Consider the following 27,215-nt stretch of genomic DNA (forward strand, 5'->3'; position numbering starts at 1 on the left):
AAAATAATGGTTGAAAGAGACCAAAGAAAGACTGAGAAAGATGATGCAAACCCTAGTTGTAGAACAATCTTCTTCAACTTTGATGAACCTTCAAAACCCTTGGAGAACCACCACTTTGAGCTTTTCCTTCTTCAATGCAAAAACACAAAACTAAGGCTTCTATACGATTCTTATCGCTGTCCTAATTCTCTATTTCCTAGCCACCATTAATGCTTGAGGCCTTTTATAAGAGTAAATGATAATTAGGATTGAACAAGCCTTAAACTCACAAAGCCAAGCACTTTCTTTATGAGTTTCTTGGATAAAACTAGAGATTCTTGAAAGCTAAAGAAAGAAAGAGAGAAAGAGGTTAGAGAGAGATTTGAGAAAGTAATAAAGCCTTCCAAAACTATATTAGGACCCTTTTATAGCGTAGACACCGTCATTAGGTCTAACCTTATGTGAAGTTCACATGTGAAGTTCTTATACCATCTTTGCTACCTTTAGAGATGCTTGTTGCACTCAACTGAACTTCATTAAAATCCATTGGCTTAACTCTTACTTAGTAGCAACCAACACTAATCATCTTGGATGGAACTCACCAAATTTTTTAATGTTGAAACCATTCCCTTATCAATGACTTGTTCTTACCCATTAAAAATTTTCCCTTATTGTTCACAAGTTTGGAGTTGGGTTGCCATTATTGGTGAATTTATTCTTCTAGGAGTTTCAATCCCATCCCTTTTGAAGTGGAACTTACTAATCTTCTCACAAGAGGTGTTGTAAATTGATCCGCTAAGTTCTCACTTATCTTAGCATATGAGATCGATATGATTCCTAAATCAATTGTCTTACATATTCATGTCTTAGACTAATATGTCTAGACTTTCCATTATACACATTATTATATGCTCTAGCAAGTGTGGATTAGCTATCACTATCATAATGTATTGAAATTGTTGATACCATATCCGCAGTAAAAGGGATATCCAACATGAGATCCCTAGCCACTCGGCCTCTTTGCTGGTTGTCGCTAGAGCTATAAACTCTGCTTCCATGGTTGAGTGTGATATACAAGTTTGCTTCTTGAAGCCCCATGAGATCGCACCTCCTCCAAGAGTAAATATCGAACCGGTGGTGGAGAGATTATCTTCCATCCCCATTCTACAAAACTGTACTTAGACAACACACATGAGACGACATTTGTAGTAGAACTATTGTCTCATGTTAAAATTATGCACGAGACAAAATATGCTCTAGAACTGTTGTACCATGCAAATTGAAACTTACATGTCATGACAGTCAAAAACGATTGTCATAACATGTTTATTTTTAACACGAGACGACATTTCTACGAAAACTGTTGTCTCATTTAATACAATTTTTTTAATCAAGTATTAATTAAATTTGTATATTTTAATATTATTTAATATACTCATACAAAAGTATTAATTATTAATTTGCAACATAGAATATTTATTAGTTAAAAATGAATTTTCATTAATTGTCTAATTTTTTTAATAATTTATAATATTAATTATTAGTTTAATTAGTTATTATATATTTAATAAAAGAAGTTTTTTAAATAAAAACTTATTAATAATACTTATTATTGTGTTATACTATTAATTTTCTTTTAAAAGTAATTAAAATTATTTTTTATATAATAGTGGATTATTAAATTGTGATCCACCAATTTAATAATATATTATAAAAAAGTAGAAAGATTATTCACATCTCATTTCATTGTTTATAACCAGTATTATATTAGTGAGGGCAAGATAAATTGTTTAATTAAAAATATCCGGTTATATTTTTAATAACTAGTCCCTTGTGTAAATAATTTTATAAGAACATACTGGTAAAAGCCATTTTTTCTTTTAAAAGCAATTAAAATTATTTTTTAGAAAAGAGAAAATTTATTAATATTAAAATATAAAACTTTTCAAAAAGAAAGGGCAAACCCTTCTACGCGTGACCCTCCTCCTCCTTATTAGTTCAACCTCGCGCAGCACTTCCTCAGTGGCAACCCAGCCACCGTTCAAAGTCACAGCCGCCGTCCGATCCGAGGACAGCAGCCCAGCCGCCGTCCGATCCGAGGACAGCAACCCAGCCGCCGTTCGAGCCACCGTTCGACCCCAAGACAACAGCCCGTGTGAGTGGAGTCTTCCTCCCTTCTTTCCCTGCGTACAACGGAACCCCGACAACAACACGTCACGGTATGGAGCTCCACCCTTTCTCATATATGATCGTATCTCACGGGTGTGGAGGTTTAGAAGTTTTTAGTTGTATAATCAATAAACTATGGGCCTCTTTCATTTCAAATTTCTTTGACTGTGACTGTGATATTGGATTACTTCTCAACTGAAGTGCACTATCAAGCTTACTTGTGTTTTTATTTTTTGGTGTATGTGTTCTGCGTTTCCTCTAGAAATATATGCCTGTAATCGTGTTTCATTTTATTGATTTTGACTTAATACGTCAATGTTAGTATATTATTTGTTGATTCCTGATTTTATTACTAGACAACATGGAGGGGAAGATGATAACATGCTTTGATTTTCATCATTTATGTGCTTTGTTTGATGATTCAAATTTGTAGTGTTCTAGTTGATTTTCCTCATTTGTCTTTCGCTAGTACTACTTAGGAGATAATTTATTTCATTAACTTTTAACTATTGGTTAATGTTCAAGTGTTTTTTGCTTTATCAAAATTATGAATGATGGGGTCTTTTAATCTTAAGTTTTAATTTATTTTCTTTGGATGGTTAATGATTGGTGAAGAAAACATTTCTTTGGTTCGTTGATATGTTAAGTCTCTTAACGTGTGGATGGTTCTGACATTTTAGAATTGAGATCCAAAGAATTTCAAGCTTTGAAAGATCAACTTGTTCACTTTTTAAGTTCTTTGGTCTTGGCATAAAATCCTCACTAAGGCGGGAGATTACAGTTTCATAACTGATCAATTGAGTTTTAAAAGGTTGTGTGATTTGTTGGTCTCTAGCAACAATATTTTGTAGAGAAATGAAATTGAAGTTAAGATATGTTTTAAGACATATAGGTTGCCTTTCTTTTACTTGCCAATATGTTAATTTTTGTATTTTTTGTCGTTATGAGGATTTTTTTTCCTCCATTTCTTTTACTTTTTCTATAAGATCAGGTGGAATATAGACTCTTATTCATATTTTATTTCTTTCTCTTATGAACTAGCTGGCTATAGTTCTAACAAGAGCTATCCTAATTTTTATAGGTTGATAACTCTTTACGTATGCTTGTATAGAAAGTTGAGAATTCTTTTATGGTAATGAGCCTATTAAGGTCTTGATAATGTGTGGACTTTCAAGTGTTTGGAATGTGGGGGTGTCATTAAAAACGCTAAACAACAATTTAAATAGCCTGAGGTGTTTCTCTTTTAATCCATATTAATATTCAAATCCTTCTGCTTTTGCAGTTCTTACTTGTAGTGCAGTGCATGCTATATGTAGTAGAGCATATATAACAATATCTACTTTTTTTTACCAAAAAGAAAAGATTCAATATCTATAATTTCTGTTCCACATTCAAGACATGTTTTTCTTTGTCATTACTTTTATAATTCTGCATTTTTTTCTGTCATTGCTTGTTTAATTTTCAAGAGACTTGAAAAGAAGCAAACCAAATAAACTGTCTTGTAAAGGTCACCCTCGAGTAGGTGCTGAATTATGTATCAAATCATGTGCCTTTATGCTTTTCCTTCAATCTAAGTTCTAGCCTATGTGGTTCATTGGTTTGTTACTTGACATTAATTATATATCCAATAATAGTATAATATAAACTTTTGGACCAAATAAGTTATAACGTCTTTAAAGATAATGGATCACAAAAGCATCATATATATGATCATCATCATCACAATAATACTAATCTTTTCAAGCTTTGAATATCTCACATCACCTGCAACTTCACTACTATAATACTAACTATACATAGTGAGTGTTACCATCTATCTTTATAACTCTCTCAACGTAATATAAATATTCAAATATGAGCAAAAGACTACATTATTATAATATGCAATTATTTACTACAATATGTATATCATTTTATATTTAAGTCATACAATTTGAAAGTGCCAAATAAATTTGTTTGGTATACTTTGGTATCTTAATATTTTTGAAAATAATTTTATTTTTTAGTGTGTGGAATTAGCAAGAAGCATTGGAAAAGCTTGCTATTAATTAGAAGATATACATTTTCTTTATATTATTTAATATTATACAAATGTTAGAGCAGTTTGAATATCTTAAATATTCATCCACAATGAAGTAGGTTCCGAGATTATAATTGTGTGCCGTGATGATAATGAAAAGTTGGGAAGTTGTATGTCTTAGTGAAGTAGATTCTGTGATATTTATAATTGTGTGTTGCGGCCATATAAGGAAGAGAACTTGCATGTTTTTTTTTAATTAATTGAATTATTTGAAATGATATTGAAGATAGTTAGGTTACAAAGATAGGGAAGTGCTGTCCGTACAAATAATTTTTGTCTTTGTTATATTATTTTTGTTTGTTTTTATTGTCTACTTTATTAGGCATAATAATGATAATTGATAAAGATTGTGTCTTGGAATAGAGTCAAACTGATAGGAGAGACTTTGCCTAAATTTATAAAAAATGGGTAGGAGTTGGATGATGAAAGATAGGTTATCAAAAGAGAATGAGGATGGAGTTGAGAGTTTTATTGAAATAGCCTTAAAAAATGCTGTGGATCCTAAAAGAGTTCATTGTCCATGTCAAAAGTGTTCTAATTTGAAAAAATTGGACATAAATGAAATAAAAATAATTTGTATTTCAATGGGATAGGCAAAACTTATGCTAAGTGGATATGGCATAGACAACAAGTTGAGTCTACTGCTAAAGTACGCACTGAAAATACTAAATTTGCTCAAGTGTTTGATGACCCTATAGAGATGGTGAGAGATGCAGATGATCGTTTTGAGGATAGGCCAGAAGAATTTTTAAAGTTCTTAGGAGATGCAGTGAACCAATTTTTTCAGGGTCACCTATGTCAAAGTTGGTAGTTTTGGTAAAATTATACAATTTAAAAGCTGGTAGTAGTTGGAGTGTGATAGGTATACCCTGCCAATTCAGTATTACAGGAACATAAACAAATAGATCTAGGGTAGAAAATCAGTGCAGCTTTTCATTGAACTAATAGGAATTTGAGAGCCTGTGTCTCTCCAAATACAAGTTTACTCAGATAATTCATGCCTCACTCGTTACATTTCACTCCTCTATTATTCTCTTACTACTTGGTACACTCATGCACCCCTGCACCTGCTCTTAGGCTACAATAACTCACATAACCACTTTCTAAATATTAATTCCCAGTACTGTCCTCAGCTGACTTGGCACCCGATATACTCTTTCCTTTCCTTCTAGCGTACACGTACATCAGTGGTGGTCTATCAATACCCTCTGCCCAAAGACTGACCTTGTCCTCAAGGTGAAATTCGGGAAATTGCTGCTGTAAAGTGGGAAAATCTTCCCATGTTGCTTCAAATTCAGGGAGGTTGACCCACTTGACCAAGGCCTGGGGAGGAGTCGTGTGTGTTCCTGGGCGCACATCAAGTACCTTCTCAGGTGTTAAAATCCATTCCATGTTTGCTGCCACCTCCAGAGGTAAGATAGATGCTTGCTGCTGTGGTCCTAAAGAAGGACGAAGTAGTGAGACATGAAAAACTGGGTGTATGGCTGAGCCTTGAGGTAGTTGGAGGCGATAAGCAGTTGTCCCTACTCGCGCCAAGACTGGAAAAGGTCCGAAATAACGCGGCGCCAGCTTCTCATTGCGACGTTTAGCCACCGATCTCTGCCTATATGGCCGCAACTTCACATAGACTAGGTCCCCAACTTAATATTGAGCCTCTCTCCTCTTCCGGTCTGCTTGTGACTTCATCTTTTGTTGGGCTCTCTAGAGATTCAACTTGAGTAGCTCCAATACGTCATCCCCAGTGTGCAATCTCTCCTCAACCGCTGATACCTTAGTACTCCCATGCTCAAATCGAACCACTGGAGGTGGATTTCTATGGTACAAAGCTAGAAAAGGAGTCATCCCAGCTGAAGTATGGTACGATGTGTTGTACCAAAATTCTGCCCATGGTAGCCAAACTACCCACTGCTTGGGTTTTGTACCTATAAAGCATCGCAAATACGTCTCAAGGCATCTGTTGACCACCTCTGTTTGGCCATTGGATTGTGGGTGGTACGAAGTGCTATGCTTGAGTTGAGTACCTTGGAGGCGGAACAACTCTTTCCAAAAAAGGCTGAGAAATACTTTGTCTCTATCGGACACAATCGATGTTGGTATCCCATGTAATCGCACCACTTCCTTCACAAAAACAGTAGCAACTGTGGTGGCGGAGAACGGGTGGTGGAGTGGTATAAAATGGCTGTACTTGGTGAGTCTATCCTCCGCTACAAATATGGTATCGAACCCATTGGACAGCGGTAAGCCTTCAATGAAGTCCATTGAAATGTCCTCCCAAACTTGCTCCGGAATAGGCAATGGCTGCAGTAATCCAGCTGGAGATTGGGTTAAATATTTACTTCGTTGGCAGGTAGCACACTCCGCAACATACTTTTGCACATCCTTTCTCATACCCGACCAATATAAATCCCTCGCTATCCTCTGAATTGTTTTGAATACCCCAGAATGACCTCCTATACTGCTGTCGTGGTACTCTTGCAATACAATGGGAATGAATGGAGATGAGGAAGGAATGACCAAGCGTCCTCTAAACTTCAAACAGCCCTGCACTAAAGAATAACTGCCAATATCTCGACCAATGCTGATTTCATGGATGATTTTATCCAATATCGGGTCTGCCTTTACATGCGCCTGTAAGTTTGGTATAGATATGAGTGTTGGTACAGAGATGACAACCAAGAACACCTCTTGATGGATCCTAGAAAGAGCATCAGCCGCTTTATTTTCCAAACCCGGCTTGTAAACAATTTCAAAATCGTAGCCCAAGAGCTTTGTGAGCCATTTTTGATGCTCGGAAGCTACTAATCTTTGTTCCAGCAAGTATTTTAGGCTCCACTGATCTGTACGGACCAAAAATTTGCGGCCCAACAAGTAAGGACGCCACTTTTGTACTGCCAACACGATTGCCATCAATTCTCGCTCATAGATAGACTTAGTACGAGCTCTAGAGGATAGAACCTGACAATAAAAAGCTATGGGTCTCTGATTTTGCATGAGGACTGCCCCCAACCCATTGCCTGATGCATCAGCCTCTAACACAAAGGGAATAGAAAAATCAGGCAGCGCTAGAACAGGTACGGAGTACATGGCGTCCTTCAATCGAACAAAGGCATCTTGAGCTTCTTCTGATCACCCTAAAGCATCCTTTTTTAACTGGTCTGTTAGAGGTCTTGCAATCTGCTCATAACCTCTTACAAATTTACGGTAATACCCAGTGAGGCCCAAAAATCCTCTCAAATCTCGTAAGGTCTTGGGAATAGGCCATTCCGCCATGGCTTTCAATTTGCTCGAGTCCGCTGAAACTCCTTCCGCTGAAATGATGTGACCCAAATACTCTAGTTGTTCTTGAGCAAATAGACACTTCTTGCGGTTGGCGTATAATTGGTGTTGGTATAGCCGCGCCAAAACCATCACCAAATGACACTCATGGTCATCAAGAGTAGAGCTGTACACTAAAATGTCATCAAAGAAAACAAGGACAAACTTCCACAAAAAATCAGGAAATACCTCGTTCATCAATGCTTGAAATGTGGCAGGGGCATTTGTAAGGCCGAAAGGCATCACAAGGAACTCATAATGGCCTTCATGTGTTTGGAAGGCTGTCTTCTCCACATCCTTGGCAGCAACTCGAATTTGGTGATATTCGGATTTCAAGTCCAACTTGGAAAACACCTTAGCACCATGGAGCTCATCTAATAGCTCGTCGATGACCGGTATAGGAAATTTATCAGCCACTGTAGCTCTGTTTAGAGCCCTGTAGCCTACACAAAATCGCCAGCTCCCATCTTTTTTCTTTACTAGCAAGACTGGACTTGAGAAAGGACTATAGTTGGGTCTGACAATACCGGCTTGCAACATTTCTGTCATCAATCTCTCAATTTCGTCCTTTTGAGCTTGGGCATACCGGTATGGCCGCACGCTAATAGGTCCCATTCCTTCCTTTAAGGCTATGGTATGCTCCCTTGCTCTAGGTGGTGGCAGCCCTTGCGGCATATCAAACACAACCTTGAACTTGTCTAAAATGGTCACCACAGTCGGCAAGATTGGCCTTACCCTTGTTTCCTCTTCTACTGTCAATGCCCCAAGCTCTACCCAAAAACCCTCATCTTCTTGTTGCGTTGTGTGTATCAGTGCCTTGAGAGAAATTTGTGATTTGCAAAGGTTGGGATCGCCTTGCAATGTTATCCATGATCCGCCCCGCCTACCTCGAACTTCATTACCATAGTCCGCCAATTTACTTACATATTCCCTAATGTTTCCTACCACTTGATGCCCAAAATCACATCTGCCCCTCCCAATTCTAACGGTAAGAAATCAGTAACTACCCAAAGAGTGCCCAAATCGAGCTCCACTGAACTGCAAATCCCATCAGTTCGAACTTTTCCTCCTCTGCCCAACAACACGCCATAGCATGATGTTGCTGTGATTGGAATGTGTGCTGCCTTAACCATGTCAGTCGAAATAAAGTTGTGTGTGGCTCCGCTGTCGATGAGCACGGTAACGGGCTGCTGCGCAATCTTGCCCGCTAGTTTCATTGTATTGGCAGAAGTAATTCCAACCAATGAATTCAGTGATAAAGTAGCCAAAGTTTCTTCACTCGTCATATCTTCTAACGGTTCCGGGGTTGGTGGTGGTGACTCCATCTGTGGGCTACCTTCATCCTCATCCATCAACAAAATCATCTGCAAAGCCTTCTGCTCACATTCATGCCCTCTATGCCACTTTTTTTCACACTTAAACACACCCCTCTTGCCTTCCTATCTTGATATTCCGCTTCAGTGATTCTCCGTGTCTGTGGGTTCTTCATATTGACTGCTGTAGTACTTGGTGCCGGCGTTGAAGCTGAAACAATCGAAGAATTTGAGTTGAAAATCGATGGTGGTTTAGGAGTCCAAGTTGAAATGGATGGTCGGGTTGGAATGATAGGGCTCAAGGTGTGCTTGTGAGGAGGTGAACGAATAAGTGAGGTCGGCCCACATAGCATCTGATGACTTTCCTCAATTCGTTGAGCCACATCCATTACTTGGGTCAAGCCTATGGGCTTTAGGATATGAATAACACTTCTAATCTCTTCTTTGAGTCCTTTGACAAAGTTCCCTTCCAAAATGTGGTCAGGGGTATCGGGTACCCGAGAAGCCAAAGCCTCCCACCTAAGTCGATAGTCCTTCACCGTTGACTCCTGCTTCACCGACAAAAACTCCTCAGCTAAGGATCCGACTGGCTGCGCCCGAAAACGGGAGAGAAGTAGTGTCTTCAATGTTCCCCACGATGTAATCGGTCGCCTGGAGTTCTCCCACTGAAACCACGTTAACGTGTCTCCTTCTAAGCCGATAATGGCTGTCTCGAGCATGTGGGCTTCAGACATTTTGGACAACAAAAAATATCGCTCGGCTTTGTATAACCAGCCGTTGGGGTTGTCACCGGAAAACAAGGGCAGCTCCATTATGAGGGGACGAAAATCTCGGCCAAAACAGGGACCAGAAGAGAAGTGCTCAGGGTGGCCTGTCGGTGAAATCTGAGCAGATCGGCTCTCCGGTGACCCAACTGGTTGTCTCCCTGTCGTCGTATCACCGTCTACAGCTCGGTGAGTCCGATTGGCACTTATAACTGCAGATTCGTTGACCTCCTTACTAGTGGGTTGGTTCATTTGGGCAACAATCAGTTGCAAGGCTTTGTCCATGGCTGGCATGCGAGCTAACCCTTCCTTTAGTGAACCCAATTATGCCTTTACCGCCGCTAATTCAGACTGAACTTCCTGCTGGAGCTCTGAAACTTTTCCATCCAAAGCCTCCACCACTGCGTCGAACTTCTTGGCCATTGTGGATCGGGAGTCTCTGATACCAATCGATAGGTATACCCTGCCAATTCAGTATTACAGGAACAGAAACAAATAGATCTAGGATAGAAAATTAGTGCAGCTTTTCATTGAACTAACAGGAATTTGAGAGCCTGTGTCTCTCCAAATACAAGTTTACTAAGATAATTCACACCTCACTCGTTACATTTCACTCCTCTATTATTCTCTTACTACTAGGTACACTCATGCACCCCTGCACCTGCCCTTAGGCTATAATAACTCACATAACCACTTTCTAAATATTAATTCCCAGTACTGTCCTCAGCTGACTTGGCACCTGATATACTCTTTCCTTTCCTTCTAGCGTACACGTACGTCAGTGGTGGTCTATCAGAGTGACATAAGTTTCACGAAGTTGCTTAATTTGATGAAATAGATTTTACCAAAAGACAATGAGCTTCTTCCCTTTATGAGGCGAAAAAACATTGTGCACGTTAAGAATGAATTATAAAAAGATACATGTATGTCCTAATGTTTGTGTTTTATACTGCAACAACATAGAAAATGCATCTGAGTATCCCAATGCAAGTCACCAAGATGGAAAAAAATGTAAGAAAGGGATTCCGGCCAAAGTATTATGGTATTTGCCACCGATACCAAGATTTATACGGTTGTTTTGGAATCTAGAAAATGCTAAAAATTTAAGATGGCATGAGGATGGAAGGATCAAAGATGATAAACTACGACATCAAGCATATTCGCCAGCTTGGAAAACAAACGATGAGAAATTGCTTGTAATAGTTGATTAATTTTTTTTTTACAAGAAGACATGCTTAAGCAAAGAAAAGAGGGCAAACTCACTAAAATGAATTGTTCATGTTGAAGTTTAAAGAGTTATCGACGAAGATGGCACATATACAAGCTAACTTTGGTATTCAGTCTAGCTTTGGTAGCCATTCTCGCGTAAATACACCAGAAGTTGAGGCACCGATTCACTCTACTCCAAAAGTTGAGGCACCGATTGACATTACCCCTTCGTATGAGACACCCACACCTACTATTCATGCTAACCAACCAAAGTTGAAGTCTCTTTATTATTTAAGAAATGATAATTAAACTTGTACTAACTATTACATCGCATAAAAATGTTAAGTGCAAATTATATGTTGGACAAGGTGGTGATGTTGTGGCTCTTGGACGGGTGATGGCTACCAAAGGCGAAGTACATGGGGTCAAATTAGAGCGTGGTAACTATTCCGTTGTTGTTGATAAATGTCTAGATCAGAGTGCAAAACTACCTTGCTCAAAAGTTGGGGATGAGATGACCCATGTGGTTCATGCACTCAATAGTTTTAACCACTCAATAGTTTTATTGCATGACCATCGCATTTGATCATTACTTGTGATCATGAACTATCAACAAAAGCTGCAAAAGAGAATATAATTTCTTTTGTGAATTTTTATCTAAATTCTTCTATGTTTATTGTGAAGGAATCCAAGAGACTAAAAAAGAAAAGAAAGAGTATTTCACTAGTTGGTCTGCCAAGACAAGACCCGAAACATCCTCCACAATGACTTCCCACTACTCAAGAAGAGACAGGAACAAGTATGGCTAGTAAGCCACTGATCATTGTCAAGGTTCCAATAGGACTTTCTATGTTTTTGAAAATACTTATAGGTTCTGTGAAGTATGTAGAACCAGGATTCATGATTTACATTTCGATGGAGGTCGATATTATGGTCGATGCGTATACCTTATATATCTCACATGAGGATATAGTACACTTTGGACTTATGGAGGAAATCGGTGCGTTTTGCATTTCATTCTATATGTTGTAAATTTTTAATTAACAAATATTATATAATTTTGTTTCTTTTGAAGCATATATTTATAATATGATTAACTTTCATGTATGCCGTGTAATATATTTTGAGTTGTGCAACAAAGAGGTATCACACGTTTTTGGTTTCATAGAGACATTGCAGTCATCAAAAATCCGGTCCAATATAGATAATCGGGCTAAAATTATCTCTGGCCGTATCATCAACACATTGATGGGTCAAACTTGGTTAATGGAATACCATTTCGAGTGGGTAAAATCTTAATATTGATTTTCCTTATGCGCTATTAATTAAAGATATATTAATAATTTTGTTTTCAATGCAGACGTCATTGGATGTTAGTGATCATTGATCCAGATAATCACATGTGCTACTATCTCGATCTACTTAGAAATTCTCCTCCAAATGATCTCACGAACCTTATGAACAGGTAATATATTTTAAACATATTTTAGATTATAATATGGTGATACAAAAATAAAAAAATATATGTTTTTCATAGTCAACGAAGAGGGTAATTTCTGTATACTATTTCTCATAAAAAACCATGTATTTAACATGTACAAGGATCCCTTAAAAGAAAAATAAAATCAAATAATAATGACAGAATAAAACTCTTAACTATACCCTAAAATTATGGAACAATAAATTACAATAACTTACAGCCACACAAGAATAATACTAAAAATAGAATGATTTTCTTACACCCCCTCAAGCTGGACTAAAAATATTCTCCATAGCCAGCTTGCCAGTTAGAAAATCAAACTGTTTTTTTTACATAATCCTTTTGTAAAGATATTTGCCACTTGTTGTTCAGTAGGGACATAAGGCATACAAACTTGACCACTCTCAATTTTCTCCTTAATAAAGTGCTTGTCTACTTCAACGTGTTTTGTGCGATCATGAAGTACTGGATTATGGGCAATTGCAATTGTTGCCTTGTTGTCACAATACAACTTCATGGGAGTTGATTGTGATGACTTCAGTTCTTCAAGCAATCTTTTTATCCAAATCATTTCACAGATACCATGAGCAACAGCCCTGAATTTAGCTTCAGCACTGCTTCTAGCTACCATAGTTTGTTTCTTGCTTTGCCAAGTAACTAGATTCCCACCAACAAAGGAGCAATAACCTGATGTAGATCTTCTATCTACTATACTTCCAGCCCAATCTGCATCAGTATAAGCTTCAATTTCTAGATGTCCTCGTGGTTTGAACAAGAGACCTTTCCCATGCGTTCCCTTAAGGTACCTTAGAATTCTGTAAACAGCATCGAAATGCTTCGAACCAGGTGAATGCATAAACTGACTTACCATGCTCACAAAGAAAGCTATGTCTGGCCGTGTATGGGACAAATAAATTAGTCTCCCTACTAATCTTTGATACAACTCCCGATCCTTCACATTCTTCAAATCTACAGGTTGAAGTTTAACATTAGATTCACTAGGTGTTTCAGCAGGTTTGCAGCCCATCATACCTGTCTCATTGAGAAGATCCAGTACATACTTATGCTGGCTAACAAAAATACTTTCTCTGGACCTTGCAAACTCCATTCCAAGAAAGTATTTCAAATTACCCAAGTCCTTGATTTCAAACTCTTCACCGAGTCTTCTTTTCAACTTTTCGAGTTCACTAGAATCATCCCCAGTGAGCACAATATCATCCACATATACAATTAGAATAGCCACTTTACCTTCTTCTGAATGTTTGTAGAACATTGTGTGATCTGCTTGACTCTGAGTATACCCATAACACTTTAACACCTTTCCAAAACGTTCAAACCAGGCTCTAGGAGATTGCTTGAGTCCATATAAAGACTTTCTCAGCTTGCACACTTTTCCTACTCCATAGTGATCTTCGAATCCAGGTGGAAGACTCATAAACACTTATTCTAGATCTCCATTAAGAAATGCATTTTTAACATCTAACTGGTGTAAATGCCAATTAGAGTTGACTGCTAGAGATAATAACACATGAATAGAATTAATTTTAGCAACTGGAGCAAACGTTTCTTGATAATCTATTCCATGTGTTTGAGTAAATCCCTTAGCCACAAGCCTAGCTTTGTATCTCTCAACACTTCCATCAGCTTTGTATTTTATTGTAAACACCCACTTACATCCTACAATTTTCTTCTTTTCTGGCAACACTACAATTTCCCAAGTACCATTCTTTTTGAGAGCATTCATTTCCTCAAACACTGCTAGCCTCCAATTCGGGTCATCTAGTGCTTCCTGAATATTTCTAGGCACAACCAGTTCAGAAATTTTAATAGTAAATGCTTTATAGGGTTCTGCTAGGTGATCATAGGATATGTATTTGGCAATAGGTGTTTGGTACAGGCACGGGTCCCTTTTCTAAGAGCAATAGGAAGATTATCTACTTCAAGATTTTCTGGGGCTAACTCTGGGGTAGGCTTAGGATCAGAATTTGAATTTAAAATAGATTGAGATGGCTGAATAATATGTGGATTTGAATCATAAATAAGAACAGAAGATGAAGAATTACCTAGAATACTTGAAGCACCATTGTCCAGGGCTGACAATTGACTAAACGTAGGGATGATAACATGATCTCTAACTCTTTCAGCGACATTCTTCCTTGAATAAACCACAGGTTCAAGGTTGTTACGATTTTTAATTAATCGTAGCATTTCTTTTTCTGACAAACCAATTTCAGATTCAACAATTATAGGATTAATCTCCTTAATACTAGTGTCAAAAGTCTTAGGTAAAGGTTGAACAGTTTCCCAAAAATTTGATTCCACTAAAGTCTCCCCCTGAATTAATTTTTTTGAAAAATAAGGGATATTTTCCACAAACAACACATCCATAGTTATATAAACACGTTTAGTAATAGGATTAAAGCATTTATATCCCTTTTTATTAGGAGGATATCCCAAAAAAACACATTTTTCAGCTCTAGAATCTAACTTAGACCTAGACCTTTTAGGAATGTGGACATAAGCAGTACAACAAAAAATTTTCAAAGGTAAATCAGAATGAATCCTAGAATCTGGAAAGAATTTTTTGAAACTTTGCAATGAAGTAATATAATTCAAAATCTTGGTAGGCATCCTATTTATCAAATAAGATGCAGTAAGAATAGCATCACCCCATAAATATTTTGGAATCTGCATATAAAACATCATAGCACGAGCTGTTTCTAACAAATGTCTATTTTTTCGTTCAGCTACACCATTCTGTTCAGGTGTATCTGGACAAGTAGACTGATGCAAAATACATTTTTCTTTTAAAAAATTTCCAAGAATTTTATTAAAGTATTCAGTTTCATTATCAGTTCGTAAGATGCTGATTTTTGTTTGAAACTGAGTTTCAACTATTTTGTAAAAATCTAAAAAAATTTGCTCCACTTCATTTTTTTCTTTCATCAAATAAACTCAACAAAGACGAGTATGGTCGTCTATAAAAGTTACAAACCATTTTTTTTCCAGAATTAGTGGTGACTTTAGATGGTGCCCAAACATTACTATGAAAAAGATAAAAAGGTTTGGAAGAATGATAAGCAGTTTTAATATAAGATTTACGTTGGCTTTTGGCCAATAAACAACTTTCACATTGAAAAGACAAAGGATTCAACTTTTTAAACAAAGTGGAAAACAAATGTTTTAAATAAGAAAAACTAAGATGACCTAGCCTATAATGCCAAATCATTATTTGATCATAAACAGAAGAAGAACTAGTGCTACTAAGCCCTTGAGCAATTTTATTCTTAGAAATATTATCTTCAAAATAATAGAGACCATTTATCATCCTAGCACTGCCAATCGTTTTCCCCAAACTCTGGTCCTGAAAAAGACAATAAGATTCATGGAAGATTACACTACAATTAGAATCCCTTGATAATTTACTCACATATAGAAGATTGCAGGTTAGATTAGGAACATGAAGAACAAATTTAAGATCTATTCCTTCAGATAATCATATAAGACCTTTTCCTACAATAGGTGAGAAATTACCATCTGCAATTCTAACTTTTTTATCACCTGAACAAGGTATATAAGAGTCAAACAAATTAGAAGAATTTGTCATATCATCAGAAGCTTCGGAGTCAATTACCCAAGGAGCATAAGCTGGAAAGAAACAATTTAAAGCATTTATTTCTTTACTTGGTTGTGCAACAGAAACATTAGGGATACCAGATGAGGACGAAGTGGATTTCAGCAATGCATGAAGTTGAGCCATCTGCTCCTTAGTGAAAGGACTAGCCTCGACTTCATTTGCAGTAGGGGTGCGACTATTTCTTTCAGCCTTGCTCTTCTTCCAATTCGCTGGTTTTCCATGGATTCTCCAGCAGGTTTCTCGAGTATGGCGAGGTTTATGACAGAAATCACACCAAACACGGGGTTTCTCATTAGGTTTTGGCAGATGTGAAGGGTTCTTACTGTAGCCTCCTCCAACAGCAAGGGCTAATCCTTCAATAGTAGCGCCTCCTCCAACAACAAGGGCTGATCCTTCAATAGTAGTGCCAATAACCTTTTTTCCCAGCATAACACTCCTCCTACTCTCCTCTCTTCTAACCTCAGAAAAAACTTCACCAATAGAAGGTAAGGGCTGGCTTCCAATAATTCTCCCCCTTACCTCATCAAACTCAATGTTGAGACCAGCCAAGAATTTATAAATCTGGGTTTTCTCAATTGTTTTCTTATGGTGTTTACCATCTTCCACAGATTTCCATTCATAGGTATCGAAGAGATCCAAGTCTTGCCATATTCGCTTCAGCGAATTAAAATACTTCGTAACGCTGTCCTCGCCTTGCTTTATTTCTCCAAGTTTAAGGTTCAATTCGAATACTTGAGAGTGGTTTTCGAGATCAGAATACATCTCGATAACATTGTCCCAAAGTTCCTTTGCTGTAGGATAGCACATATAATTCGAGCTAATATCCTCCTCCATGGAATTAACAGGCCATGCCATAACCATAGAATTTTCAGCATCCTAAGTGTCGTAGGTTGGATCTGCCTCTGCTGGAGCCTTTTTCTCACCATTCAAATACCCCATCTTTCCTCGACCTCTCATATACATCTTAACCGATTGATACCATCTCAGAAAGTTGTCACCATTCAAGCGAATAGTGGTAATTTGGACAGAGTGGGATTCAGCAATGGTAGATTTGGCTGGAACAATAGTGGTCTCGGAGGGATTGATTTTTGTGGTGGCTGACTCGCTGCTATCAGACATAGTGGAGTGGGATTAGAGAGAGGCAGGCTGCGATTAGGTTTTAGGGTTGCGCGTTGGCTCTGATACCAAGTCAACAAAGAGGGTAATTTCTGTATATTATTTTTCATAAAAAACCATGTATTTAACATGTACAAGGATCCCTTAAAAGGGAAATAAAATCAAATAATAATGACAGAATAAAACTCTTAACTATATCATAAAAATATGGAATAATAAATTACAATTGCTGACTTACAGCCACACAAGAATAATACTAAAAATAGAATGATTTTCTTACATTCATATTGATGTATATATGGTCTCTTCGCACATTAAGAGAAAGACAGGCATGTATGAAAAAAGTTACAAGTGGAAAATATTCAATTGCCCTTGTTAGACTTCAATGGTAGAGTGCGACTTTTATATCATAAGGATGATGGAGTGTTGCTTGCATGAGGCACCCATTTGATGGCTAATTACTAATGTAAGTATATTTATAATAGTTGAACTACAATTCTATTCAATTTAGTTTCTAACATAATTTTCTATTTGTATTTTTGTAGTGTGGCAGGAAGAACACATATAACTGTGAGGAAATCAATGAAACTCGAAATGAATAGGTAGCTAAGCTCCTTGAGTGGATGAGCCGAAGCTAGGGTAACTTTTGAAATCATAATTCAAAACAAGCTAATTATATTTAGTACAACACTTACATAGTTAAGGCAATGATACCTACATAATTAAGACAAGAATGTATTTACATAGTTAAGGCAATAATTATACATCTTGATCTTGTAACTTTAGTTTTATAATATATTGAATTCTTTTGATTTTGTATGTTGGGTAATTTTATCTGGGTTATATTGTAATTATACAAGAAATTTTGAATGAATATAGAGGTTTAAAACAAGGAAACAAATTCCCATTTTGTGTATGGTACATCAGTCTCAAAAAAGTGTTGTCTAAGCACTGTTTTTTTTTTTTTTTTTGCACTTAGAAGACATCATAGGACAACTTCAAAACATTTTGTCCTCTCATGTATCACATGACACGGCGTTTGCTTAAAACATGTTTCATGTAACGACGCTTGACCATAAATTGATGTATCGTGTACTTCAGGAGACGATATTTGCACAACTTTCGTCCCTTGTGGTACATGAGACGATAATTTTATTTGAACTGTTGTCTCTTGCTAGCTTATGACACTGCACTGCATGGTACAACAATATTAGAAATGTTGTATGAACGTTCTTACCATAGTTTAAAACAATTGTTGTAGGATTTTGAAATTTAAATCTAGATGCATGCTTTCTATTATTTTTCCAAAAGCATAATAGAAACATAAAATAATATGACATACATACGAACATCAAATTTGTAAATTAACATAACCACAAAGATGTAAAAACTTACGAATACACAGTAGAATTAGAACAATTCATTCATTCAATCTCTCTAACCATTGATTCCTTTCTGTAGCATAGTATTATCAAGATTCCTTTATGTAGCAGAGTATTATCAAGAGATTTAACTAGATCAGCAACATAGTCTTCCTCACCAAGTTTTTGATTAACCTAGAACGAGTGTGGCCTGATTCTCAACACATGATATAGAGATTTAAAAAAGAAGAAAAAGAGTGAGTGACCAAGAAAAGATTAGACTGTCTAGGTTTTCACTTACCCAATGAATCAATTGAGACTAACTTATGAAAACCTTAGATATCATATTCCTTATATAGGCAACTTAATGAGTTTGATTTAAATTTAAATTAATTAAAAATAATAAATAAAAAATATAGGCCTTGGGCTCCCACAAATGGACTTGGGTCCAATCTCTTTGTTTTGAATTTAAATCCTAATTGAGCCTAAATTCAATATTTATTTATTTAATTAATTAAATTCTTATTCAAATTAACTAATTATAATTTGAAACTTGATTTAATATTATTTATTTATATTGACATCAATTTATCAATATTAATAAATTTATCCAAAGATTCTCTTTTATTCTTTAAATCTCATATCTCTGTAAAATTTACCAAAATTGACATAGTCAACTTTAAAAATCCGAATTGATAATTAAATCAATTAATTGTGATATTCTAGATGATTTACTCAAATGTGACGTGGGAACCATGGATCCATGAATGCAAGCTACAATAAATTTCCGTGAGTTTATTTATTAAATAAATTATCACACAATTTATTAATTCCTTATGATTCCACTATAGATTCAAAATTGAACTCTTGAATTCATATAACGCATTTTTCAAACCCCAAATACGTTATCCACTGTTATAACCATTACAGTCAGTCAATTCTCTATCGATGACTTAATAACGAGTCGGGTGAAAATTACCGTTTTACCCCTCATTTGTATTTTATCCTTAACTCCCACTAAGTCCCTTGTAAATGATAAATACGTGAACTTAATCACAGATATGGGCACTCAATCATTTACCCTTTTAGACTAAGCTATTAAGGAAGTCATCTTTTTACCTCTCATACAGAAGCTACAGATTTCATATCTATGATTAACACTCCCACTCAATTACACTACTAAATCTCCAAGATGTAAGTATGGTAAGCTGGTAACGAATAAGTCAAAAGATTTAAATAATATAATTAGCAGGATACTGTCACTCATAATTAAGATCAACTTGACCTATGGTCAACATTGTGACATTGATTAGATTCAATAACAATGATACTTATGCATCTATCGATAATCAATATCGATCCTAGTCCAATGTACCCATTTACATCCGATCTTATCTACTTGGTCAATGCCTTGGATAAGACATCACACCCCGAATGTGTAAGCATATCATATCGTAGATTACCAGATTAGTGAAAATCCAATGCACTGACTTAATCTTAGGACTCGTTCTTTTGAACATATAATTACAATTATAATCTACTATGACATAGTCACTATAATTGTAACTATTTATATGTTCGAGATTTTATAATTGTTTATATTATTAAAATAGTCATGTAATAAAACAAGCAAGCAACATGATTGTCATGCTAAATGATTTATACTACTTATACTGACAATATAAAATCGCGTTACATGTCCGATATGGTTTTATAAGGGCATAAAACCCAACAGTTGTACCATGTCAATTTTTTAGTAGTGTCCCGATATGCAACTAGTGTCAGAATATCCTTCAAGTATCCTTGGAAGGTTTTTATAGTGAAGGCTATACACTTTGGTACCCTTAAGGTAATCAATAATTCTCTCAATAGCCTTCCAATACTTGATACTTGATTGCTAGTAAACCTACTAGGTTTAGTAACTGCATATGCAATATCTGCTCTTGTGCAATGAGCGGCGTACATTAGGCTTCCTATTGCATTGCATATTCCAATTGAGTCACCGTTCTTCCCTCATTCTTTTCAAACTTCATGTTTGAATTGAATGGTGTATTTGCCTCTTTGATTTTGAGATGACTAAATATGTCAAGCACTTTCTTGACATAGTGGGTTTGACTTAATACAAAATCCACACTATTCTTTCTAAATTTGATACCTAAAATTCTATCTACCTCTACAAGGTCTTGCATTTTAAAGTTAGAAGATAAAAACCTCTTCGTTTCTATTATTCCTCTCATGTCATTACTCAAAATCAACATATCATCTACATATAGACACACTAATATGACATAGTCATCACAAGTCTTAGAGTATAAGCACTTGTCCACGTTATTGTGTCTAAATCCATTTGAAATAATAACTTTATATCAAACTTTTCATGCCATTGTTTCGTGTTTGTTTCAAACCATATAATGATTTTTGAAGTCTTCACACTTTATGTTCATTTCCTTGAAGAACAAAATCCTTTGGTTATTCCATATAGATCTCCTTCTCGAGATCCCCATTTAGGAATGTCGTTTTGACATCCATTTGGTGAAATAAATGTTCTATATAGATGATAAGGCAAATAACAATCAATTAGAAGTAGTTCTTGCTACCAGTGCATAAGTGTCAAAGTAATATATTCCCTCTTTTTGTTTGAATCATTTGGCTACTAATCTATCTTTAAAGGTTTGTATGGTGCCATCGGTATGATATTTCCTTCTAAATACCCATTTGCACCTAATTGGGTTAGACCCCTTTGGAAGGTCAATCAATTCCCAAGTGAGGTTTGACATAATTGAATCCATTTCACCATTGATTGCCTCCTTCCAAAAAATAGAGTCCTTTGAGGAAATTGCTTCTCACTTGATCCTATGTAACGACCCAAAATTGCTAATAAGGCTTAAGGGCCTTGATTAGCATGTCGGGAGGACACAATTGGTTTATGTGTGATTTAAATGATTAAATGCATGATTATATGATTAAATGGATATGTGAAATGCATGTTTACGAGTATTAATAGGCATGTGAGCCTTGTTTAGCTTATAAGGACATATTTGTAATTTTGGCCCGTTGAGGGCATAGATGTGATTATTTGTGGTTAATTATTGAGACCACATTATTATGTGGATGTATTTTCAGCTTGTGGCTCGAGATGATCCTAGTGAGCAGTTTGGCAAAATAGTCACGACGGGGATTTATACCCAGCTCGGGGGAGCTTGGGGGTATTTATGGGAATTTGGGAAATATATTGGAGAATTTTTTAGACATTGCGGAAAAATAATTGGTGATTAATTAGATGACGGGATTTAAGTGATAAATATTAGGAAGACTCGAGGGATTAGCGGGAATTGGGAACAAATGACCAATATACCCTTAGATTAATTAAAAGGCTATTTATTAAACTTGGGAATTGGAGGAATCAAAGCTGAGAGGAACATTGAAGGTAACCTAGGGTCGGATTCATTCATCAGAGGTAACAATTTCTGACCTTGATTATCTGGGTTTCTAGTTTTAGATGGTGTTCTTGAGCTTCAGAGCTCAAGTTTGATTTTTGTGTTTGATGAAGTTGTTAGTCAAGGTTTGGTGTTATGTGGGTGTTTTGGTTGAGTTATAGTGAATTGTAGGTTCAATTTTGAGTTTAGTTGAGGTTTGGAGTGGGTTTTCGGAGCTTTGGCTCAGGAAAGTTCGATGGGAAAAACCCAGAACTTTGCATGTTCTGGTTGTAGTGTTGTAGCGCTAGGTTGGGAGTGCTACAACGCTAGGCTGCATTTTCTGGGGGGCTTGAGTCTCTGAATCTAGCGCTGTAGCGCTACTCAGCCTTCTGAACTTGGTTTTTGGGAGTTCTTTTAGGGTTTTTGCTTGGGGGCTCGGGAGACAGTTTCACCACTTCGTTTGGTGGGATTAGGGGTCTCGAGAGCGCGAGTTTGGTCCCGGGATTGTCCTTTAGAATTAAAACTCATCGAAGTACCATTTTATGGATTGTGACTAGGTGTACGCTAGGGCTCGGAATGGGATCGTGCTCGAGGGTCGTCTCTATTAACCAAAGCACTCACAATCAAAGGTAAGAAAACTGCACCTTTTTGTGCGGCTGTGATGGGACTAAGGGCTCCCTATATTTGAATACAATTGTTGTATGATTATGATATGCCATGAGAGCATGAAATAAACGACCTAAGAGTGCCGGAACTGATATTTGCGCACGGGATGCGGCTCGACCATTGGTAGCTGAGGACAGCTTAATAGTCACCGAGCTCGGCTTAAGCAGGCCGGAGTCAGTGGGTTAAACACTGGGCTCGGACTAAGTGAGCCGGAAACAGTGGGTTAAATAGAGGGTGAGGCCTAAGGGCGTCGACCCTCAGTATTGTATAATGAATATTGACATGTTATTATTGTTGTCTGTTGATTATAGCTTGTTTAATACTGAGATGAATGGCTTATGAATAATTGTTTGACCTCTCTGAGTAGATGATTGTTATGGCATGCTGAATACATGGTTAATAGCTGTATGGATTATTTGTTTGTCTGTATTGTTTATGTACTGCATTATGGTTTTCTTGCTGGGCATTGGCTCACGGGTGCTATGTGTCACGGGCCGCCAACTTCGATACTCGAATGGACGGAACGTGCGGCACTTGTTAGCACTTTTAACTAGCAAGTCAGTCTAGAATTCACACCTGCGGCAAGCAAACTCAATGGTTAGCCACGTTACAAGTCTCACACAAGTAAGGGCAGTTATGAAGCGGGAGCAAGCACGAGGCAAGCAATCCAGAGGCAACATCCCACACAACAATCAGAGCCAACAACACAGTCAAGTGGCACGCAATGGCCCAACGAAGGTAACAAACAAGCAATACATAGATTGTAAAGAATGCATACACAAAGGGACATGGCAAAGCATCATTTTATTCATATAAGGCCTTGATAGGGCAAGGGAGTACACAACTTAAGCCCCTATCTGCTGGTGGCCATGGTGCTTCCTCAAGTCACCAGGTCACCCCCCCCCCCCCCCCCCCCTAAGGAGCATTCTAAGCAAGTGAAGTCTTCCCAGGAACATATATGATTTTTGTTTGGGAGACATATGCATAATTACAAAAGTGCCATTCCCTACCCCTAAGGTTACTTGGTGCAAGACTTGACTAATGATCAAGCACCAAGGCATGCTCATACATACAAAATGGCCCCCTGGAGATGTGCCATGACGCAGCACGTCACACTCTCCCCCACTTAAATCTTCGGCGTCCTCGACGAACTTGCCCCTTGCTGATCTTCAATCTTCTGCGTATGCTTGTGCAAGTCCTCCGCCCTTTCCCAGCAAATTTCTTCATCTCCGAGCCCTTTCCACTTCACCAGAAACTCTTTCTTCTTCTTTTTGTCCACGACCACGGTCCTCTCTGCTAGGATTTCTTCAGGTTGTCTGCTGCTTCATGGCTTGACGCTGACTCCTTCTCTGGTAGATTGGTTGCGCGCTGGCTCTTCTGGATCTTCGTGATACGGTTTGAGGTTGCTGACGTGCAAGACCGGGTGTATCTTCATCCATTCTGGTAAGCTGACTTTGTAGGAGGTCAGGCCCACTTTCGAGATGACTGTAATAGGACCCTCATATTTGCGGACGAGTCTGATGTCCTTATTCCCTCGGAATCTCAGTTGTTCGGGCCTCAGCTTGATCATCACTAAGTCGCCTGCTTTGAATTCCAGCGGTCGTCTCTTCTGATCTGCCCATTTTTTCATTCTCTTTGATGCCTTCTCCAGGTAGGCTCGGGCAATCTCGGTGGTTTTCTTCCAGTCTTTCGTGAAATTGAAGGCTCTCGGATTTCTTCTGCGATACTCATCCACTGTGTGGGGTAACAGCGGTTGCTGACCGTTAACAACTTCAAAAGCGCTCTTGTTTGATGAAGAACTCTTCTGAGAGTTGAAACAAAATTGAGCTACGTCTAGTAGTTGCGACCAATTCTTTTGGTTAGCACTGACGAAATGCCGCAAATACTCTTCCAGCATCCCATTGAATCTTTCAGTTTGTCCATCTGTTTGAGGATGGTAGCTCAAGGAAATATTTAGTTGTGACCCCAAAAGGTTGAATAACTCCGACCAAAAGGTCCCTGTGAATCTTCCATCACGGTCACTAACTATATTTTGGGGTACTCCCCAATACTTAACTACATATTTGAAGAAAAGTCTCGCTGTCTCTTCTGCCGAGCAATATTTTGACACCGGTATGAATGTTGCATACTTTGAAAATCTGTCCACGATCACTAAGATCGCACTCAAGTCTCCCGTCTTCGGTAAACTAGTAATGAAGTCAAGCGACACTCTCCCATGGTCGGCTTGGGACTAACAAAGGTTCTAACAACCCTGGCGTCTTGTGTCTCTCCACTTTGTCTTGCTGGAAAGTGAGACAGGTTTTGGTATACTCCACGATATCGTCGCGCATTTGTGGCCAGTAGTACCCCTGCTTCAACAAGGCATGGGTTCTCTGCCACCCTGGATGACGCGCCCACAAGGTGTCGTGACACTCAGTCATTAGTGTCCTCCGCAAATCTCCTATCTTGGGAACATATAAGCGGCCACCCTTGGCCCACAAAAGATCGTCTTCTACCCAAAATTGGCGAGTCTTTCCCTCTTTTGCGAGATTCATGATGGTCTTCACCACCGGGTCTTTCACCAGGTTCTCCTTAATGCGCTCTCGGAGTGGAGTGGTCACCATGCTAGCCGACAGATTAGCCAGCAATTTTAGAGCCGCTAACTCAGCTTTGCGACTTAGGGCATTGGCTGCCTGGTTTAGACGGCCCGCCTTGTGTTCGAAATGAAAGTCGAATTCTGCTATGAACTCCTGCCATCGTGCTTGTTTAGGGGTAAGCTTTGGCTGGGTGAGGAAATGACTCACCGCGGCATTATCTATCTTCACCACAAACTTCGACCCCAACAAGTAGTGCCTCCACACTCGTAGACAATGAATTACTGCGAGAAGCTCCTTCTCTTGGGCAGTGTACCGCCTCTCTACCTCCATGAGTTTGCGGCTTTCATAAGCTACAGGGTGGCCTTCTTGTACAAGCACCCCTCCCAAGGCAAAATCAGACGCGTCTGTCTGCACTTCAAAGGGCCTACCAACATCTGGTAAGGCTAGGATAGGATCTCGCATCATGACTTCTTTCAGACTCTGAAATGCTTCGACACACCTATCGATCCACGTCCAAGTTACACCCTTCTTCAACAACTCTGTCAAGGGTGTCACCCTTCTTGAATAGCCCTCCACGAATCTTCGATAATAGTTGGCTAAACCAAGGAAAGAGCGTAATTCCTTCAAATTTGTGGGGGCCTTCCAGTCTTGAATGGCCCGCACCTTCTCTAGATCCATGCGGATTCGACCACGCTCTACTATGTGGCCTAGGAACTTGATCCTCTCTTGTGCGAAGGAGCACTTTTCTCGCTTCACATAGAGTTGGTTCTCTCTCAATTTCTGAAACACTTGGGATAAGTGTCGTTGATGTTCTTCTATTGTGGAGCTGTAGACCACAATGTCATCCAAGTAGACTACCACGAACTTGTCTAGATATTCTTGGAAAACTTGGTTCATCAACGTACAGAATGTGGCTGGTGCGTTCGTCAACCCAAACGGCATGACTCGGAACTCGTATGCTCCATATCGAGTCACACACGTTGTCTTTGGCTCATCCCCTTCGGCTATCCGCACTTGATAGTAGCCTGATCTCAAGTCCAGTTTTGTAAAGAATTTAGCTCCACTCAACTGGTCGAATAAGTCGGCGATCAAGGGGATGGGGTACGTATTACGCACTGTCACTTTATTGAGAGCCCGGTAATCAATACATAGTCTCAAGCTCCCGTCGTGCTTTTTCTGGAATAGCACGGGTGCACCATATGGTGCCTTCGATGGCCTGATGAAGCCTGCCTCTAGTAAATCCTTCAACTGCTTCCTCAGTTCTGCTAATTCGGAGGGCGCCATTCTATAGGCCGCCTTTGCAGGTGGTTTGGCTCCCGGCACCAGCTCAATCTCGTGATCAATCCCTCTTCTAGGTGGTAAGGCTTTGGGGAGTTGGTCCGGCATCACATCCCCATACTTCTTCAAGACCATTCGAATTTCTGGTGGGATGACTTCATCCACCGTATCCTCGTATATTGTGGGTAGGATAATATACGTGGGCTCTTGCCTTCTCACGCCCTTCTTCAACTGCAAGGCTGACAACAGCTTGGTTTCTGGGGGCTGCTCTACTTTAGCAGGCACCACTGCAGGTGTGTCCCCCATTATGAGTAAGCTTCCCGTCGCTGGGATGGGAATGGCTCCCTTTTCCGTAAGGAAGTCCATACCCAATATCACATCAAAGTCGTCCATTCGCACGACCACCAAGTCAGTCTGCCCCTCCCACGAGCCAATCTTCATGTTCACCTTTTTAGCCACGCCGGTTGTGGCCAAGGCTTCTGAGTTAACCGCTTTCATGCGGCCATGGTCCTTCTCCCATTTCAGTCCCAAACGTTTAGCTTCGATCTCCGAAATGAAGTTATGAGTGGCGCCCGTGTCGATCATCACACTTCCGGCCATTTTACTGTTTAGAGCAGCGTCCACATACATTAGTCCCTTTCCGGGGGTCTTCTTCACTTTCGCACCGTGTTTCTTGAGAGCATTCAGCATCCGGAGGGCACCCATGTGCGTATACTCCTCCTCCTCCTCTTCGTTGTTTTGTTCTGCTTGGGCAAATGTCGCCTGGAGGGCACTCATCTTGCCTTTGTGAGGGCACTCTATTGACTTATGAGGCTCGGTACAGATCCAACATGTAAGAGGCTTCTTGAACTGGGGG

At 38.5% G+C, this 27,215-nt stretch overlaps 1 protein-coding gene across 5 annotated transcripts; it reads left to right on the top strand.

Annotated features, from left to right (window-relative positions):
* The first annotated feature begins 1,925 nt into the window (after positions 1-1,925).
* On the top strand, positions 1,926-17,881 carry LOC133803960 (uncharacterized). 5 transcript variants are annotated; one of them, XR_009878227.1, is made up of 6 exons: positions 1,926-2,198; positions 11,514-11,829; positions 11,998-12,112; positions 12,190-12,294; positions 17,382-17,528; positions 17,608-17,881. XR_009878227.1 is itself a non-coding variant. In XM_062242106.1 (5 exons), the coding sequence occupies exons 2-5, from the start codon at positions 11,631-11,633 to the stop codon at positions 17,666-17,668; spliced, it is 480 nt and encodes a 159-aa protein (XP_062098090.1). In that variant the 5' UTR covers positions 1,926-2,198; positions 11,514-11,630; the 3' UTR covers positions 17,669-17,881. The 5 variants fall into 5 exon arrangements, 1 of the variants encoding a protein (XP_062098090.1); XR_009878233.1 differs by having other exon boundaries at positions 17,442-17,528; XR_009878236.1 differs by lacking the exon at positions 11,514-11,829.
* The last annotated feature ends 9,334 nt before the right edge of the window (positions 17,882-27,215 follow it).

Source organism: Humulus lupulus, chromosome 1, assembly GCF_963169125.1.
Source record: "Humulus lupulus chromosome 1, drHumLupu1.1, whole genome shotgun sequence".
Classification (NCBI taxonomy): Eukaryota; Viridiplantae; Streptophyta; class Magnoliopsida; order Rosales; family Cannabaceae; genus Humulus; species Humulus lupulus.